At 36.6% G+C, this 18,363-nt stretch overlaps 1 protein-coding gene across 1 annotated transcript in view; it reads left to right on the forward strand.

Annotated features, from left to right (window-relative positions):
• Positions 1 to 18,363, forward strand: part of ITGA1 (integrin subunit alpha 1) — a 76,976-nt gene that overhangs the window by 40,038 nt on the left and 18,575 nt on the right. The window contains exons 7-18 of the mRNA XM_068422190.1: positions 488 to 636; positions 2,353 to 2,503; positions 4,076 to 4,241; positions 8,496 to 8,569; positions 10,417 to 10,561; positions 11,751 to 11,893; positions 13,191 to 13,334; positions 14,742 to 14,996; positions 15,430 to 15,560; positions 16,710 to 16,873; positions 17,065 to 17,201; positions 18,179 to 18,289. Of these exons, the coding sequence (XP_068278291.1) occupies positions 488 to 636; positions 2,353 to 2,503; positions 4,076 to 4,241; positions 8,496 to 8,569; positions 10,417 to 10,561; positions 11,751 to 11,893; positions 13,191 to 13,334; positions 14,742 to 14,996; positions 15,430 to 15,560; positions 16,710 to 16,873; positions 17,065 to 17,201; positions 18,179 to 18,289 (1,770 nt within the window). The remainder of the gene's footprint in view (positions 1 to 487; positions 637 to 2,352; positions 2,504 to 4,075; positions 4,242 to 8,495; positions 8,570 to 10,416; positions 10,562 to 11,750; positions 11,894 to 13,190; positions 13,335 to 14,741; positions 14,997 to 15,429; positions 15,561 to 16,709; positions 16,874 to 17,064; positions 17,202 to 18,178; positions 18,290 to 18,363) is intronic.

The following is an 18,363-nucleotide window of genomic DNA, read 5'->3' on the forward strand; positions in this document are numbered from 1 at the left end:
GGGCTAAATTTGTCATTGCAGTGTTGTTTCTAGGCTAGGTTTGGGGTAAATAAACTATCAGATGTAGGAATATTATATTTGGATAGAATGAAGGGAGTTGTGAGTCAACCATGGCCTCATATGCTATAAGGAAAACTGTTTTGAGAAGTTGTGACTGGTGGTTAGGGGTTTGGTCTGCCTTGGCCTAGAGGACAGCAGAGCTGCGGCGCAGATCACTGCAAGTCAGGAAGAGCAAGGCGTTGAGTCTGCATTTGGCTTTGTTCCTATTTTTAGTAAAAACAATTTAGAAATTTCAAAATGTTTCATGAGATTGAATGTCTTGCGGCCAGTCTTGCTCAAATGCTTATAGGTCTTTCACACTGAGGGAAACACACAGAGTTCAATTCTTTTCCTGGCTGTAGGTACAGATGGACATTTACCGCACTGCAGGAGATACAGATGGTTTCTTTAAGGGTAGTTGATTTTTAACATGAACTATGTGTTTCAGGTAGGAATTGTTCAGTACGGACAGACTGTAGTCCATGAATTTTTCCTGAATACATACTCAACAACAGAAGACGTGATGGCTGCAGCCACAAGAATACGCCAACGAGGTGGCACGCAGACTATGACAGCCCTGGGAATAGATACGGCAAGGTATATTCACGAAATATTATCCTGCACAGGGTAGAAACAAACATAATCAGATATGGTGATGGTTCTCATTTTATAAATTAAAAATATGATATGACTGACATCTGACTTCATTTTAGCTAAGCAAGCAAAATTTAGAAGGAAAGTGAATAAACAGACTCTGTCCAGCATCTAGAGCTGTTGTATATGGCACCCTGAAAAGGCAGCTCTTTCTTGAATGGAGGAAATAGGGAAAGAGGAGAGACATGGAGCAAGGTTGTAGTCCTAAGCAAAGGGCAAACAATCTTTGATGTCCACACAGAGCAGATAGGAACTCTGTAGAGGGATAAAGGAAGTTAAGTTTTTCAGAGGAAACAGGAAAAAATAGAACTTTTTAATGTTAATTTGTCTTCATTCTGAAGTTAAGATTATTACTGGGTTTGTTACAACTGAAGTCTTTGAAGCTTCTGGATCATTGGGAGATTAAAGTTCTGTTCTAGCAATAGCATTACTTAGAAATGCTTCCTTTATGAGAACAATGAAATCTGACTTCTGTAGAACAGACAGTAAATGCAAAATCTCTTAGACACTTTCAAACCATACTATGTTGTCCTGGTGTCATTTTTTTTCCTGCTTTTTTTTTTCCAGCATGACAGCATGACTTTATTCCATAAAAGATTGCATTCACCCTTTCCAAACAACCATTTAGTGAAATATGCAGCATCTTTCTGATGAACTGTTTGATTATCTGACCAAAGTTTTGTTGATATCATGTCTTAAATCCAAGGAAATTCTTACATATTCGCCAGCAATGTTTTCCTTAGATACAAGTAGAAGCTTGAAGGAGTCTGAACAAGTTCATGAAAGCAGACCCAGCTGAGAATTGCCAAATACTCAGAAACCACATGTGGTTCAGAAAGTCCCTGCGCACCACAAACTGTTGCAGGCTTGTATATACAGAAATTATCAGCAAAAGCTTCCTCTGTTCTTGCAATCTTTCTATCTATCCACTTTTGGCCATTGTCAGTGGTAGATCTTGGCTTTCACTTGTGTGGCCAGTCTTAAGAGTTCTGCGGTATTCTTCTGAAAAGAGGAAGCCCTGCTTCCTTCCTTCTCCTCCAGAGCCCTAATCCAGCCTCGCCTTTTCTGGTCACCTGCAGAGTCTGGGTGAACAGCTACCCAAAACCTCAGTGCCCGTTTGCCCATCTGCAGCTGTAGAATTCAACTGGCCACCCACACCAGCCTCTGCTCACCTGCAGCCTACCTCTGCCACATCCCCAACGCCCAGTTTTACTGCAGGTGTGCAGAGGTGTTCTGGTAGCTGAGTAAATACTTTGACCACTTCAAGTGCTGCTGTAGGGTGGAAATAGGTGGTGTTTTTGTATGTGGGTTTCAGGATGGGGGGGTGTTGGCTGGGGTTTTTTTAAGCTGCCAAAAGCTGTTTTAAGGTGCCAGAAGTTTATCTGGAGAGGGGAAGAATTCTTCACTATTAAGCTTTGTATTTTCTGCTGTTGCTCTCAAGTGAAAGAATAATGAATGAATGTTTGTGAAACTCTTTGGCTGTGACTGTCACGTAAGTTCCAATTGTTGTTGTTTGTATTTGTTCATGGTTAATACTAATCTCTTTTTCCTGCTTCTTAGTTAATGTAAAGTCTTTTAGTTTATGGTTGACTGTGCAAATATGATGCATGTGCTAAATGCTGACATTGCCTCTTTCCAAACGCTTTATACTCCTTTCAGGAAAGAGGCTTTTACTGAGGCTCGTGGCGCACGAAGAGGAGTACAAAAAGTAATGGTTATTGTGACTGATGGGGAATCACACGACAACTACAGACTGCAAGAAGTGATTGATAATTGTGAAGATGAAAACATTCAGAGATTTGCTATTGCTGTAAGTGAAATTTAATGGGAAAATTCAGAATCTTAAAAGCATGTTTCATCTTCCAAATGTAATTTCTCTTTAAAAAGTTCATTTCACAGAATCTTTAGGGAAATATAATCCTTTCAGAGAGGTAAAAAAGAAAGAAGCTGAAAAAAAAAAATTTGCTTTCTGATTTCATAGCACATAACAAAAAGCAATCTATCTGTCTTCCTGGTGATGACAGGTGTGTGTGCATGTGAAGAAAAAGGAGAAAGAGTTTGAGGGGCAGTATAAAATCAAATCCTTCTTGTTAAGAGCAATATTGAACAGAGTGGATTAGTTCAAATCTTCTGAGTAATTTCTATAGACGCATTACCTACTTTGGAAAAATAAAGCAAATGTAAACCATGAACAAAAAAACAGGTTCATTATGGCTATTCTGTATGCTGGGATTTTAAAGTTGTCATTTTCATACTGAGCAAACTTAGTAGCTGAATGAGAGGATGAACATGATGGAGATTAACCTATATCAAGAAATATGGAAATATTAATCATAGATTTGGTGTGAACTCTCCACTGTATTTGTGTATTCTATACTCAAATCATCTGTTTTCTCTTAGTAATTTTGAAGGTACATTGGATTGTTGCTTCTCTGTTCCTATCTTTCTTTGTTTTGGTTCAATGAGGTGGTATGGGACCATACAACTTCAAGAAAGATGTTATCGTTAATTTAAAGAAAGACATTAAAACAAAAGTTGAATCCAGCAGCACACAAATTTTCAGTGTTTTCCTTCATAAAACTAGAGATCATTAATGAAAAAGTTGTCCTTGAAGCTGCAATAATTTTTAGCAATAAAATCCCTGTCTAGAAGCAAATTTGAATTGCTCCAGTGTCCAAGAATGCTAGAACATGGGAGTTTGTTTTTTATTTCCCCCTCAAAACAAGTTAAGCAATTTTTTCTATGAAAAATACTTATCAGCCTGGGAATTGGAGAAGTGAGTCATTTCGTTCTGAAGCATCCTGAATTTTTACAGCAATGGTGTTAAAACTGCAAACCAAATCTAAAGTCTTGTACTGTGATGGAGTTAAGACTGAATGCAAGTGGTGTAGGGCAAATCTGCACACAAAAAAAGAATTATTCTATGCCTAATTAACTTGTCATTAATTGCTCATATACCGCGTCAAGAGGAGAACGGGTGATATCTATGCAGCAGCCAGTGCAATTGTGTATTCTGGTTTGGGTGGTATTGTGCTGTTTTTTACCTAAATTAAGGCCTACTTCAACAAATCATAGAATCATAGAATAAATAATTAGAATTCTGTAAAGAAGGAAACAAAGGACAGTTGAGGAGAGCAGACATTACACCATACCGTTACTTTGTTTGCTATTGTTGATATTTTCAGAAAAACAGCTGAGCCCTCATACAGTTCTGTTATCATTGGAAAAGAATAGTTTCAAATCCATTTGAGGGAGGTTTTAACAGAACAAATAAAGGTTAGATATTATTTCCCAATATTCTCTGACAACTTGCTTCAAAATTATCTTTTAAAACAGGTTATAAAATGTATCCTTGACTTTTTTTTTTTTTAATTCTCTTTAGATTCTTGGCAGCTACAGCAGAGGAAATTTAAGTACTGAGAAATTTGTAGAGGAAATAAAATCAATTGCTAGTAAGCCTACTGAAAAGCATTTCTTCAATGTCTCAGATGAATTAGCTCTTGTAACTATTGTTGAAGCACTTGGAGAGAGAATATTTGCCCTGGAAGGTATGACATTATTTAAAATTTTATTTCGCGCCTGCATTACAACAGAAGCAAATAGAAGACCGTCTGCTTTTATCTTCCTTTGCAATGTATTGTGCTGCATAAAATGTATTATGCAGGTATTTTTTTCATGCTGATCATAAAAATATTTTACAATAGACATTAAAAATATAGGAAAGATGTGAAATATATTCAGATGAGTTAGAGCCTGTGGAGGTGATAGCCTAAAAGGGTTAGTAACCCTTACTGTTTTAGCTGGAGTAAACATGATGTTGCTTTCCCTTAGGTAAAAAAGCATCGCCAGACCATATCTTGATTACCCCATGATCATGTGTTCATCTGCCTGTACCTTTAGGTTCTCTTTTTGGTTAGTTATTGATTACAGCATATTACTTTGCTGTACAAGTTAACATGGACTTGTTGTATAGAGTTGACAAGGTATATTTTTCCTTTGGAAATGTTCATGATACTCAGATTTTAGCACAGAAAAGTAATTCTCTCATAATGTCTTCTTATATTCTCCATCCAAATTAGGCAATGCTGTCCAAATCTCTGTTTGTTTCAAGCACACTACTAGTAACAGAAGACTGAGCTAATTAGTTATAAATTATACTGGACAACTCTGAAGGGATTCATGTCATATAAAGAAAGCATCCATCTATTTGGACTTATTTTTTTCAACATCTCAACTTTCCAAGTAGCTGGAATAGTGTAGTTTACAACTGAAACAAAAGATGATGTTGACTTGAATGTCAAGAAATAGTACAAATATGGAAAGTATTTTAAAGTTTTTTAAATTGGAGCTATATTTCTCAGACATATTTAGGGTTTTTTTTTTAGTGTATAATTTAGCTTGATCAAATATTACTATTTTCAGCTGATTATTACTAAATATTTTTTCCAGTTTATATGTTCTGGAAGATTTTGTTTCTTCACTTTTGAAACAAATTAATTTGAGGACAATTTAATCTCTCTAAAGTGCAAAGTTTAGCTTCTTTAAGCTCACTGAGTACATCAAAGTTCATTGAATAGGGGGCTCTGTTTACTAGGAAGTCCCTGTTTACTAGGAAGAATACACTTTCAGTGGAAAAATACTTGTTCAAACAGAAATTGAAAACTTAGTCTTCAACTTGTGCTTTCTACTTGTCTTTCATTAGTAGAATAAAATCTGGTAGTCACATCTGTTAAATATAATAGATATAAAATAAAAAGTTAATCAACTGCTAGTCATGACAACAGACGAAGGATATAAGACCTAACATGACAGAGTTTCTGGACATTGGTGTACTCAAATTCAAGGTTTCATGCCATAGCTCAACCCTTTGAACAATCAGATGCCACTAGAAGAGATGGTCTCACTTTGTCACACTCCACCTTGTCCCTTTTAGCAATTGGTAGCCATTAGATAGTGCCTGTCTGTCACGTGAAACACCAGCCTCCAAATAGCGGAGTACATTGTGCTGGCTTGAACTCCCTGCTAGTGGGGAATGCTTTATATCATGAGCTCTAACGCTTTAATTGACTTCAGTAATTCATTCCTCTAATCATAATAAAACATTACAAAACATTTGAACATTGAACAAGTTGTGTAGCTTAATAAAATATCCCAAAAAAATGTAGTTATGTTGATGCTGGTGAAACTAACTGTTTAAATTGTATAAATGATATCTATTTATATCATAGGCAGCTCTTGAGACAACTAATTCTCATCATCATGTCCCTCAGTATTTTGGTACTTTAAGCATATTGTACCTCTTTAAGTATCAACAAGTTCTGCAGTACTCCTTGAATTTGGCTTTAATTTTCTGCAAAAGATGCAGTAACAAATATGTACTTCTTGGATATTATTACTTTTTATTTAACATAAACCTATTATAAACTGTTAGGATATTTGTGCCTTGATTTATTAGCCTTATTTTCAATTTTTATTTTATATAGACTTGGCTATATTACAAAAAAGACATATTTGAAACAAAAAAAAAGTGGAAAATTATTTTCATCCACACCATAAGAGACGAGCTAGGTAATTTCACCACTCCCAAAAGACTTCTTCATTTCAAGATTTTAAGTAGGAACTCAGAGATGCACTCAGATTTCTATATAAGACACCTGTGATATGAGACAAGAAATGTCACTTCCTCCACCTGTGAAAGTCCCAGAAATCGCATAGTCTGGCTGCAAGGGAATCAGAATAGAAACTGAAAATGTGGCCTTAGCTTTTTGACAAAACATAGTAAGGTTGAGTTGCTCCAAAGGGTTGGTAAGGCTAGAGCTAGAAGGTGCTGACTAAATCAGTTTCTATTGATTCTTCAGGCATGGTTTCCTGTCCCCTCCCAAAGCATTTCAGGAGATATATCTAAATTTGAAACTGTGTCCATGGATGCATTTTTGTGGCAGGGAAGAAAAGCAGATTTATTCTGTCCCACCCAGTTTTCTGGTGACAATACAGCTTATTGGATGTATGCAATGTGGAAAACGTTAATTAATCCCATACATTGTAGCTGAATTAACTTCTGTGCATAACATGGAGGTCACAGGAACCTTGATTCTCGAAATTCTGTATCTGAATCTGTTTAAATTCTCCATCTAAATAGCCTCTTGCTAGTATAGTAGTACACTTGATATTTTTTCTTGAATTTCTTGTTTTCTTTTTGGTTTTGGCCTTTAAAAAAATGCAAAGGAAAATTGAGAGAGAGTTGAAAAATCAAATCCAACAAAAACCCATACTTGACAGCCAGTGGATTTTTACACATAATCTTTTTCATATGCCTCTGTGTCTCATGGCATGGACTTCTGGTTTTAACTGCAATTTTATGTTTTACCCAACCCGTAGGCAGGCACAAATGTTTTTTCACAAAATGTCCTTTGTAGGATGCTTGGCAGTTTGAAACTCAATGGAAAGTTAGACTGGGGGCCATTATCTAAGTATTATTTAGAGCTGCACACACCAACAGTACTGACATTGTCCTCTGCCTGTGAGAGTCCTATCTTTCTCAGCTCATTAAGAAGAATCCTTTACTGCATGAAAATATTGTTTATCAGCAAATGTGCAGCTTAAAATTTTTATGCTTAAAAAGGACTTTTTCAGACTTAGCAAAGCAGCTACATCTTGTGAAACATGATGGCCTATGTTTGTGTGTCAAACATTTTGTGCTTGAGATCATGTCTCCTTCCTATGACTGGCTATAAATCCCAACAATTAGCAAAGACATCATGTCCCAGGGAGCAACCTCTGTGGTTTAGTTGCTGAGTATCAAAAGTTCAGTATTATTTAATAGTCCAGATGCCTGAAATTCATGCAGCCATGTCTTGCTATGCCTCAGTTTCATTCACACAGTTGGAGGCTTGCCTCAGCACTCAGCTGATAGCAAATTGTGAACTCTTCCTGGACAAGCATCAGAGCAGATTTCATAGTTCCCCTCAACTACCCATTACTGTGTCTTGCTCTCAAGGAGGAATCAATATGTAGAATATAGTTACCTTACTTGTGGTGCTTAAGGTGGCAAAATTGTCCTTGAGTATTGCTTTTAAGTAGAGGAAGAGGCGCACCTTTCTTCCCTGATGATATTTCAAGTGTACCTGGAAGCAAAGCAGCCCATCAGAGTTTAATAACTAGTATATGACTACCTGACAAGATACTGAAACTAGTACTAAATCACCTGATACCTTTTTTATTCAAAGTCACTTAGGAGAAACAGGAAGATTTTCATGTAACTTTCTGGGCAGGATTATAGTTCCCAAGCCCTTCCCTGAGGCTTGTGAATCTTGGACAGCTGAGATTTTCTTATGTTGTTTTTCACAAAGGTTCATACAAACATCAAGTGTTTTTCATTTAAAGTTCTACTAGTTGCCTATGAATTTTTAGTTGCTTGAATACAAGGCTAGGGTTACATGGCTGGTGTTTCATTGTTCGCTTAGCTCAAGTGGAAAATGGCTTAACCATATTAATCAAACATTCCAAACATATTTACCATCAACCTGAGGTCAAATCTCGTCAGTTTTAGCCCAGAAATATTTCTTGGACAAGTTCTGAGACATGATCGTAAAATGGAAACTCTCGTACTTAATGGTAGCATTTGTCACAGACCTTAATTTCTGTATTTGTTATAAAAATATATGGCAAACTATATTCACTGAATATTCTATTTAATTAGACTATCCTTTACTATCATATGAATATTTTCATTACACTATTCAGACACTTTTTTCAGGTTGAGATTAATTTAATTTTGAAACTTATTTTTTTCTGTTTAATAGCAACAACAGACCAGCAGGCAGCCTCATTTGAAATGGAAATGTCTCAGGCTGGTTTCAGTGCTCATTATTCTCAGGTAAACAAACTGTTTGAAAATAGAAGTTCTTTTACAAAGTAGATTTTTGTTGGTGACAGCATGAATTTGGAATGAGTAGTTCAGAATTTTTTGTACAGTCCTCTGTGCTGTTGGAAGTTTTGGAGTTTCCCCTAATCCAGTTATTTTTTTTTGTAAAATATATGTCAAGAAGTATTATAAACAATGAAAGCTTAAAAGAATAAGTACCTTCTTCACATGAACTCTAAATTTAATGCTCCCATAGCACTTTCTATCAATCAGGAGAATAGTCTATAATAGGTTAAGAAAGACAGAGAACGAGGCCTGTAGTGACAGGACAAGGGGCAACAGTTTTAAACTGAAAGAGGGTAGATTTACGTTGGCTATAAGGAAGAAATTTTTTGCAGTGAGGGTGGTGAGACACTGGAACAGGTTGCCAAGAGAAGTGGTGGATGCCTTGTCCCTGGAAGTGTTGAAGGCCAGGTTGCATGGGGCTTTGAGCAACCTGGTCTAGTGGAAAGGTGTCCCTGCCCATGGCAGGGGCATTGAGCTAGATGATCTGTAAAGGTCTCTTCCAACCCAAACCATTCTGTGATTCTATGAACTACAGAACTCTTCTCTCTAAATATTAATGTATAAATTGGTATTGCATTGTGTTGGTGAAATTGAGACAGAGGATGTATAAAAAGGATTATTTCTTTCATGGACATGATCTGCATTATTCGTAGCACAGCATATTCTTAGTTGTGTTAACACATTGAATATCTCAGTTCTCAGGGGGTAAATATTTATTAAACTGGGATGCAAAAATCCCTGGGATTTGTATTGGCAGAAAATCACTCCCTGTGTATTTTATTTATTCTTGAAAAATCAAACAGTATCCATTGTGATGATCTGCTCAGTGTATACAAATGAAATTAAAATTTAATGTGAGGTTAAAAAAAATGAGAAGAACTAAGTTTTAAATATACAAAAAAGTAGTGACAGTGGAAAAGAGCACAACAGGAGAGTAACTGAACTGAACAAACACTGAGCAATCCAAGACAAACTGACATACATAGGGAAATCTTCAACATGGCTTTGTATACAGCTCAGCATATCAGTGGTGAAAAAGAGAATAAAAGACCTTCAATATGATTTAACATAAATACTTTATTGCAGAAGTACACTCTGTTCATTTTTGCTCTCTGCACTACATTACACATGATGCTTCAGATGGTGTATCATACCTTAGAAACAAGGTACTGATAGGGAGCATGAGGATTATTTATAAGATTATCTGTTTGGTAGAGCGTATTCTTGAAGTTCACAAACAACTGACCTGCTACCATGAGATCCTCAATTCAGAGGTGGGTCTTCAGTCCTTGGTGCATTGACAGACTCAGGGTCTCTGGTGTCTGTTGTATCTAGAAGGCTCTGTTCATGCCTTTAGGCAAGAAAGGTCAGCAAACCGTTTCTCATTCACCAAAGGCTCTTGCATGATAGACAAGACTCACAGATTCAACAGAGAAAGGTTCAAGTTTCTGAAAGTTTGTCTGGGAAATGCATTTAAGTGTTGTATTCTCTGAGTTCCTTTGCTAAATCCCTTTTGTCTTTCTATATCGCCCAGAATGGTGGGCTGAAGTTGTAGGAGATGTGTTTCATTCTGCTGCTTTTCCTGAATGGCCTTTTTTTTTTTTAAGTTGGGTGCATTTTTAACAAAATCTGGGAGACATACTATGATTATAGTGGCCATATTATAGAAAAAGCAACGCTAAATATATAAGTACACAGGAAGCATTACCCAAATTTGAGCACCATGATCAATGAACATCTAAAGATGGTTCACACAGAAAAGAAAACAGGCTTTTTGTTTTTCTCTGCATAAGGATTGGATCATGCTTGGAGCAGTTGGAGCATATGACTGGAACGGCACAGTGCTCATGGTGAAGGATAGTGGTATTTCAATACCAACTAATGACACTTTTCGTGACAGGCTTTCAGAAAAAAATGAACCCCTTGCAGCCTATCTAGGTAAGAGAAATAGCCCCTCTTATCACACTTTTTGACAACTGCTACAAGATCTCTCTCAAATCTCGTTCAAAAAGAGTATCTTACAGAATATTATCTTATATTCTAGGAGCCTGGGAAAATTTATAATGTATGGACATGTCTACTGTATGATTTTGTTGTTCTTTTTTAAAAAAAATTACTACTTCTACAATCAAAAAACTAGTCCGAAGACTTACAGACCTAACTATATCTAGATTTTCCTCAACAGAGATGTCTAATCTGTTCAGAGATGATTTCAGATTCCTCTAGTACTCTTATCAAGTTTTTCTATGCCTTGATAGTTAAAAAGTTTTATGCAATATTTAGCCTAAATCTTTGCTTAAAATTAAGCCAATTTCCATCATTCAATGGACGAGAACAACAGTTTACCACTCTCTTTTTTATAATAATATTTTGCATATTGGCAGACTGTTTTCCTCTCAGCCTTTTCTACCAAAAAGCATCAGTGGCCTTGCTCTCTCCTCTGAGTCTTCCTTTCTACACCTCATGATTCTGTTTGCTCTGTTATCTCATTTAAGCCACATATTCACTGATGAAGAGTCAACACTAGAATAATTTTTTTCCCTAAGTACACTGTTTATTTTCTTTGCAGAATGCCATTAGCTATTTTTTTTTTATATCCCAGATTTGGTAAAGTAATTTTAAATTTAAATTCTATCCTCTATAATATTTGCAACGCTGCCACAGTTTTGATTAATCCACAAGTTTTTCAAGTCTTCCTTCACCCAAGTTGTTAAATTGTTGCTAATATTAAACAGAGCTAGGTTCAAAATGCCCCCAGACTCACATTTGGAAGACTCCATCGGTTTGACAGTGAGTCGATAACAACTTTTCTTTGAAAGTAGCTTTTCAACCAGCTATTCACAAGTTATTTCATCAGTACCATCATATTCTTACACTGTATGAGAATGGCAAAATGAACATGACTCACCAGCCTGTGAACAGGTTTAATAACACAGTGGTGCTCATGACTCTGAGACTGTAGGCAAATACACATCCACCATTTTTAACTAACTCTGCTATTGTTCTCTAGCATAAGTAGGGCTATACATCTAGCTGTAGAATAAGCCTTAAAAAGGCTCTAAATCACACCAAGTATTTATGATGCATTCTGTGTGTACTGCATCTTGATTTCTTTTCTGCTTCCTAGGATATACTGTGAATTCAGCATTGACACTTGGAGACGTACTGTACGTAGCAGGACAGCCACGATACAATCACACTGGCCAAGTTATCATTTATAAAATGGAAGGAAGAGAGGTACAAGTACTTCAGAGGTTAAATGGAGAACAAGTACGTATGCATTCATGATTAACATGTGAGAGGAATATGGCATGAGAAATAGAAATAATGATTTCAAATGAGAACTCTGCATCAGAAGAGCAAATGAAACTGCAAGTTGTAAGCAAGATCAGAAGGAAAAGTTAGATGCTCTGGTATAGTAAGTAATGGAAAGTGGAGTCTACAGTAGTCAGAGACCCTTGGAAATCTTCTCTTTGAGGGTTAAACCTTCACCAGTGTCAAAGTGGTTGTAGCCATCTCTGTACTTGCAATTTTCTCTGTCTGCTGAGTTGAAGGGGTATGTCACTGGCAGGAAAGGGGTGTGACAAGCAGGGTTCTGTGTGAGAGCATCAGCTGGGATAGCATGAAATATTGAATAGCTGCTTGAGTAGCAGCTCACTGACAGCTGTTCCTGCAGGAAAAATACAACATGTAATCACATAATTAAAGATGGTAGTACAATATTATGCACATGAGAGTTCAAAGACCTGCCTACTCAGGTCTCCCCAGGCTGCAGTACAAGCTTCTTTCAGGAGAATTCAGGTTACCTAATTTTCACCTATAGCTGATGTCTGCAACTCAGCTAATCAATCAATCCTTTTAGAGTCAATGAAGGAAAGTAGGCATTTTTAAGGTTTGAGGGATCTGGCCTACTTGAGGCGTTTTCTGTGGGATGAGATGCATCTTGCACTAGGAGGGACTGCTTCTCATGTTGAGTGTAAAGGAAATGCAGGATGTCTAGCTTAGCTGTGAAGTGAATGTAATCAGATAAATCCCACACCTTGTGGGTCTATGAATGTATCTAGCTCTTTGTGTAGATCTTGTTCCTCTGCATTTAGTGGCAACTTGGGAATTTTGGAGACTGCCTGCAGTGTGGTGTCTCAGAGCTTTTGTCCACCATCCCACTTTTTTCCCCTGGCAAGCCTAAGACCATTGATTTTGCTCCTTCTATGTATTATTGTTGGGACTGAAGAGAAAACTAGCTTCCCCGACACTTCTATTCAAATGCTGCCTTAAGAGATCCTACTCCCCTTAGCAGGTAGAAGGCAACATTTGTACCTTTCAGATTCAGGGGAGTTGCAAGTTGAATGGACTATTCTTAAATAAGAAAATCTGACAACAAACCCTAAAACAGAAAACAAGCTTCAAAGGCAAACAGACCAAAAAGATCTAGGTAGCAAAGAAAATTTCTGCCTAATGGTTAACATTTGGCATTATTGTAAGCAGCCATAAAACAGGTTTCTGAATAGGAAATGTTGCATGATGCTGCAGACTCTGTCTCTGATTTATACCTTATATTTTCCTGCAGATTGGGTCGTACTTTGGGGGTGTTATTACCACAGTTGACATCGATAGGGACTCATTTACAGACCTTCTTCTTGTTGGAGCTCCTATGTATATGGGAACTGAGAAGGAGGAGCAGGGGAAAGTATATGTTTATAGTCTGAACAAGGTAAGGATGTTGTTTATTCACCAGGAACAGAACATGCTCCTTATTGTCTTCCTATTCTTATTAAAGAAATATGATAATTTGAGCTGGGGAAGAAGACCTGTTGAAAACAGAGGAACATGATTTTGACAATTGAGAGTATAATACAGATTATTTTTTAAAACTTTCTTCTCAAACTCGTTTTGTCACCTTTTTTTCTAATCGAGTGTATTACGTAGATAAGCACTGTATCCTGAAAGCTGCAATATGGTGTAGATGCAAATTTATAGGGTTAATTTTCTATCACATTCTCTTTGCTTTCACAGATTAGAGAACAGTAGGGCTCTTCCATCCTAAAGTGTGTGCTCCAGTATCCTTGTGACTTGCTTACCAACCTAGAGCTAAACCCCATACATCCAACAGCTTTTAAACGTCATGACTAGATTGAGGAATATACCAGCTACACCTCAGCTTTTTAATTTGATAAGTCTCTCCTTCCAATGTCTATGCATACTTTTACTTCTTTTTTTTCTTCTTTTAATCCAGTACCATTGTGTATCATTATAACTATTATCAAAATTTGTCCTGGCAATGATGGTCTCCTAAAATACTATTGCAAGAAAAGGACCTGAAGAGACTGGATCTATTTGACAAGGAACTCTTCCAGTTTCTACATGCATGTTGCTAACAACAAATTGCTGGTGAATAGGGTTGGCAAGAAAACAAGAATTCCATGTCCTCCAGTAATGTGAGAGTTTGAAATTTGTTTTTCCTGTGCTTCCTTTTATCCATTTCCAAATAAAGGAGATGCAGCAACTGCTTGCTGCTACTAATCTCTAACATGGAACTCATGCGGCCAGTCTCTTGGAAAGACTGATTACGTACCATACTGTATGTGTGTATGTGGTCTAGGATGCACACTAGACCAGAAGAATATATATGTTAGGCCATGGAATATGTGTCTACTGAGGAGAGAATTGAGTCTATGTAAGAGAAATGCTGGCTTTTGTTCTGGAATAACAGTATTGCCATCTGTGTTTCATCAGAAACTTGGCTTACTTCTCAGATTAAGAGAATGCCTTTAGAAGAACTCCTTACACTGTCTTAAGAATTAAGTGGTTTACTTACAATAACATCCAAATATTGTTATGATACTACACTTTCCTGTGAACCTCTAACTTCAAGAAATATGCAGAAGCATCTAGATGCAGAAGGAGAGGGAGTGAGAATGTCTTTCCCACCCACTGCTCAGAAAGAACATTTGAATTATAGCTACAGAATAACAGTTTCTACAGTGCACTCAATCACTAGGAATAGGATGTAATTGTTTCATTTAATTAATCAGTTTTTCTTCTGGACAGGAGCTCTTAAAAGCCTGCATTGCTAAAATGTTGATGGAAATCCACAAACTCTACATCTGTTCTTTCACAGACAAAGTTTGAATATCAGATGAGTCTCGAACCTATAAAGCAAACATGCTGTTCGCCATTAAAACAGGACACCTGCAAAGTTCTTAAGAACGAGCCTTGCGGTGCACGCTTCGGCACTGCGATTGCTGCAGTGAAGGATCTCAATCTTGATGGATATAATGACGTTGTAATAGGTTCTCCCTTAGAGGATGATCATCGGGGAGCTGTTTATATTTATCATGGCTGTGGCAACACAATCAGTAAAAAATATTCACAGGTATGAAAAAAAACTTTACAGATTGGCATCCGCTGTAAGCGTATGTAGAACAAATCCTGTTCTCCCATGTCTTCCCAACAGAGAATCAAAGTGTGGCTTCACCTGTCATGACAGCTTCTTTTTTAAAATGCTCTGTACTGTTAAACTCAGACGGAGTTAACTAAATTTGACTCTAATAATGTTAGAAAATACATTTGCATGTTTTTATTAGAAACCTTCTGAAATGTTCTGTACAGACAGAAAAGCAGATATTTTGCAATTCTGAAAATTTATAGTGTGTTCATCACCATGGTAACTGTTTTAGGAGTATTGTAATGAAAATTTAATATATTTGAAGAGTCCAAAAGCCATCTAACTGCCAACAAATGTGTCTTTAATGTTCTTGTAAAATCCTTCAATATGCACTGCATAAACTTCTTAATGCTTTTCACAGCGTATTGCATCAGGTGGAGATGGGGAAAAAGTGAAATTTTTTGGTCAGTCTGTGCATGGAGAAATGGATTTAAATGATGACGGGCTGATTGATGTCACCATTGGAGGCCTTGGTGGGGCTGCCCTCTTCTGGTACGGATACTCACAGCAGCTGTCAGGCCAGGAAATAACCATTTGTCTTGGGATACCGATGAAACTTGCATGCACTCCTGTTTGGACCGTTGTGAGGATATTGGTTTCATCTCATGGTTTGACACTGGCTGTGAATCTTCATATTTTCATGTTCCTCTGGAGGAACGAGTATAAAACTTAATGGAGAGCAGTAATAAACATAGAAACATTTTAGAAACCTTGTTAGTGTAGTGTGAAGACCTTGTCCTCCTAGACCGTATTCAAAATAGAAACTGATTCCACTTGTGGCACTAAGTAAGATAGAAAAAAACCCTAATGTTCTCTTTTTCACACTATATTGCATATTATCTTATTAGCAATATCAAGGGCAGGTTCAAAGGGGTGAATGTTAAGAAAACTCATTTGATTTCCTAATAAGAAAACTCCGGTTTAACTCCCTACAGAAAATCTTGGAAAAATTTAACTAAACTTTCTGGTTAACAGTGAATTCATTTTCTTTATAAAAGAGCATGATTCAGATGGCATATGAACAATATAATTTTTAAGGGAGAAGAGAAAAATACCAGTAAGAGAAATAAACAAGGTAACATGTAATCCCTCATTTCTAAAGCACAACTAAAATTATTTTTCTCTCTGGTAAGGCAATTGCTAAGCCAGCTCCTTGCTTTCCTTTTCCTGCAGGAATGCATTGCAGGGACAGGTGCAAAGGGGAGTTAAGGTGAAGCAAATTGGTAGTGAATCTCAGCCTGTTTATCTACGCACAGCCTAAGAGATGGCACACTACCATCCAGCTCGTGTATAATGATACGTTCATCTGTGGGATAACCTCAAGAATCGGTCTGGGTCTTCAGTCTCTTTTAAAATGGGACTGGCTCTACAGAGTTGCTTAAATGCTTTTGAAAATATTTCCTTTCATCTGGTATCTGTTCTGAAACAAGTATAGCACTGCAGAGAAACTCTGTGGCCATTTTCTCTGTAATTTGTTGTTTACTGGTACTATGTATAGAGTGTATGGTTAATTACTTCTCTAGACCATCACATACATGTATTTTATTGTTGAATGTTGCACATTTTTAAGTTCATTCTTAAGTTAAAAAAAGTTGCTGCTATTATTTTCAAGGCACTTTCTCTTTTTGTGTTTTTGTTAAGGTCTCGTGATGTGGCTGAAGTAAATGTTTCCATGCAATTTACGCCCAAAAGCATCAATATCCAACAACAAAATTGTCAGATAAATAAAAGAAAAACAATATGCATAAATGCCACAATTTGTTTTAAGATGAAACTAAAGTCAAAGGAAGATACATTTGAATCCAGTAAGTAGATAAGCACTAAGCTATGGAATCTTTACACTATAAAACTGAAGTACTTGCATTCATTTATTTATCCAAAAATGGAATGCAGCTCTTCTAAATTCACTATTCAAAGTGCATTTAAGATACTGGGGGAAAAAAAAAATGTGTAGAGGCAAATTGGTTCGTAATACTGATCTCAACTTCCTTTGCAGGTCTGCAGTATTGGGTTACTCTCGACTCACAAAGACAAATATCTCGAAGCTTGTTTACAGAAAGCCATGAGAGGAAAATGCAGAAAAATATAACTATCAAAGGGTCAGAATGTATTAAACATAACTTCTACATGTTGGCAAGTAAATCATTTAAAGTGTTTTTCTCATGTTGACATTATAATAACCCAAATGTATTCCATTAATTATAAATTGGACAACAAAATCTGCATCCAGAATTAATCTTAAGAAGTGTACATAAAATTCGTTTACTGCTTAGGATTTATATATTGGTATATGTATATAGATATCAACTATTTACTTGTATGTACAGTCTATTTAACTTTGTCTCTTTGTCTCTGTCTTAAGAAAGAGCATAACACACCTAGTGGAACCAAACAGCTAGTGTGGTTAGTAGTTTAGGTGCATTCAAACTCAGTAGGAGCCTGTGAGCTGGAAGTCGAGTTTGCATATTGGTGTAATTCATCCTACTAAAATATAGTAAAAAAACTTGCAAATTAGGTCTGGGATAGAGAATACTTATTCACTGCAAAACAGGAATGTAATTAGCAACTGTGACTGTGAAATTGCCCAGATTGTAACTAATGCGCAGAGTGAATGGAGGTGTATATTATAAGCTACCCACATTTAAAATGTTTATTGACTTCACAGTTATATCATAATTCAAAACTAATGATAAATGATTCCCAGAATTTGCTTGAATGTGCAATACATCTCTTAACAGCAGGCCTCAGTTTGACTTCACACAAGGTGATACCGCTGCTGTTCATCTTACTGATCCTTTAAGAACAACTAAAAGAGGAAAGTCTATGAGTTGACTGTTCTAAGACATTCTTAAATGAAACTGTGTTGGATATGCTCAGGCTATGTGACATTTTTATGATGAGATGAGATATACAAAAACATTAGTAGATATTTATAAGGATTGGCTTGCACTTTAAATGCTTTATCATCAATTGCAAGCATTCAAATGCTTCTCAAGCAAGGATGGCGACAGTGTGACTGAAAAATATTTTACCTCAGCATTGTTTGGGTTTTTTTAACCTCCTTCAATATGAATGTCCATAACAGCAATTTTGTTTTCTTTGTGTTTTAGGATAAGCCTGACTTTCAGGACTCTGTAAAGGTTTTACTGGAGTTCAATTTCTCTGATCCAGAGAGTGGACCTGTTCTTGATAGCAACCTGCCAAATTCAATATCTGAATATGTAAGTCACCAAGGTTCTGTATTAATAACCAAAGTATTTCAGGTAAAATTCATAGCCCACGCAAGAGCTGAAAG

The sequence above is a fragment of the Nyctibius grandis genome, chromosome Z, assembly GCF_013368605.1.
Source record: "Nyctibius grandis isolate bNycGra1 chromosome Z, bNycGra1.pri, whole genome shotgun sequence".
Classification (NCBI taxonomy): domain Eukaryota; kingdom Metazoa; phylum Chordata; class Aves; order Nyctibiiformes; family Nyctibiidae; genus Nyctibius; species Nyctibius grandis.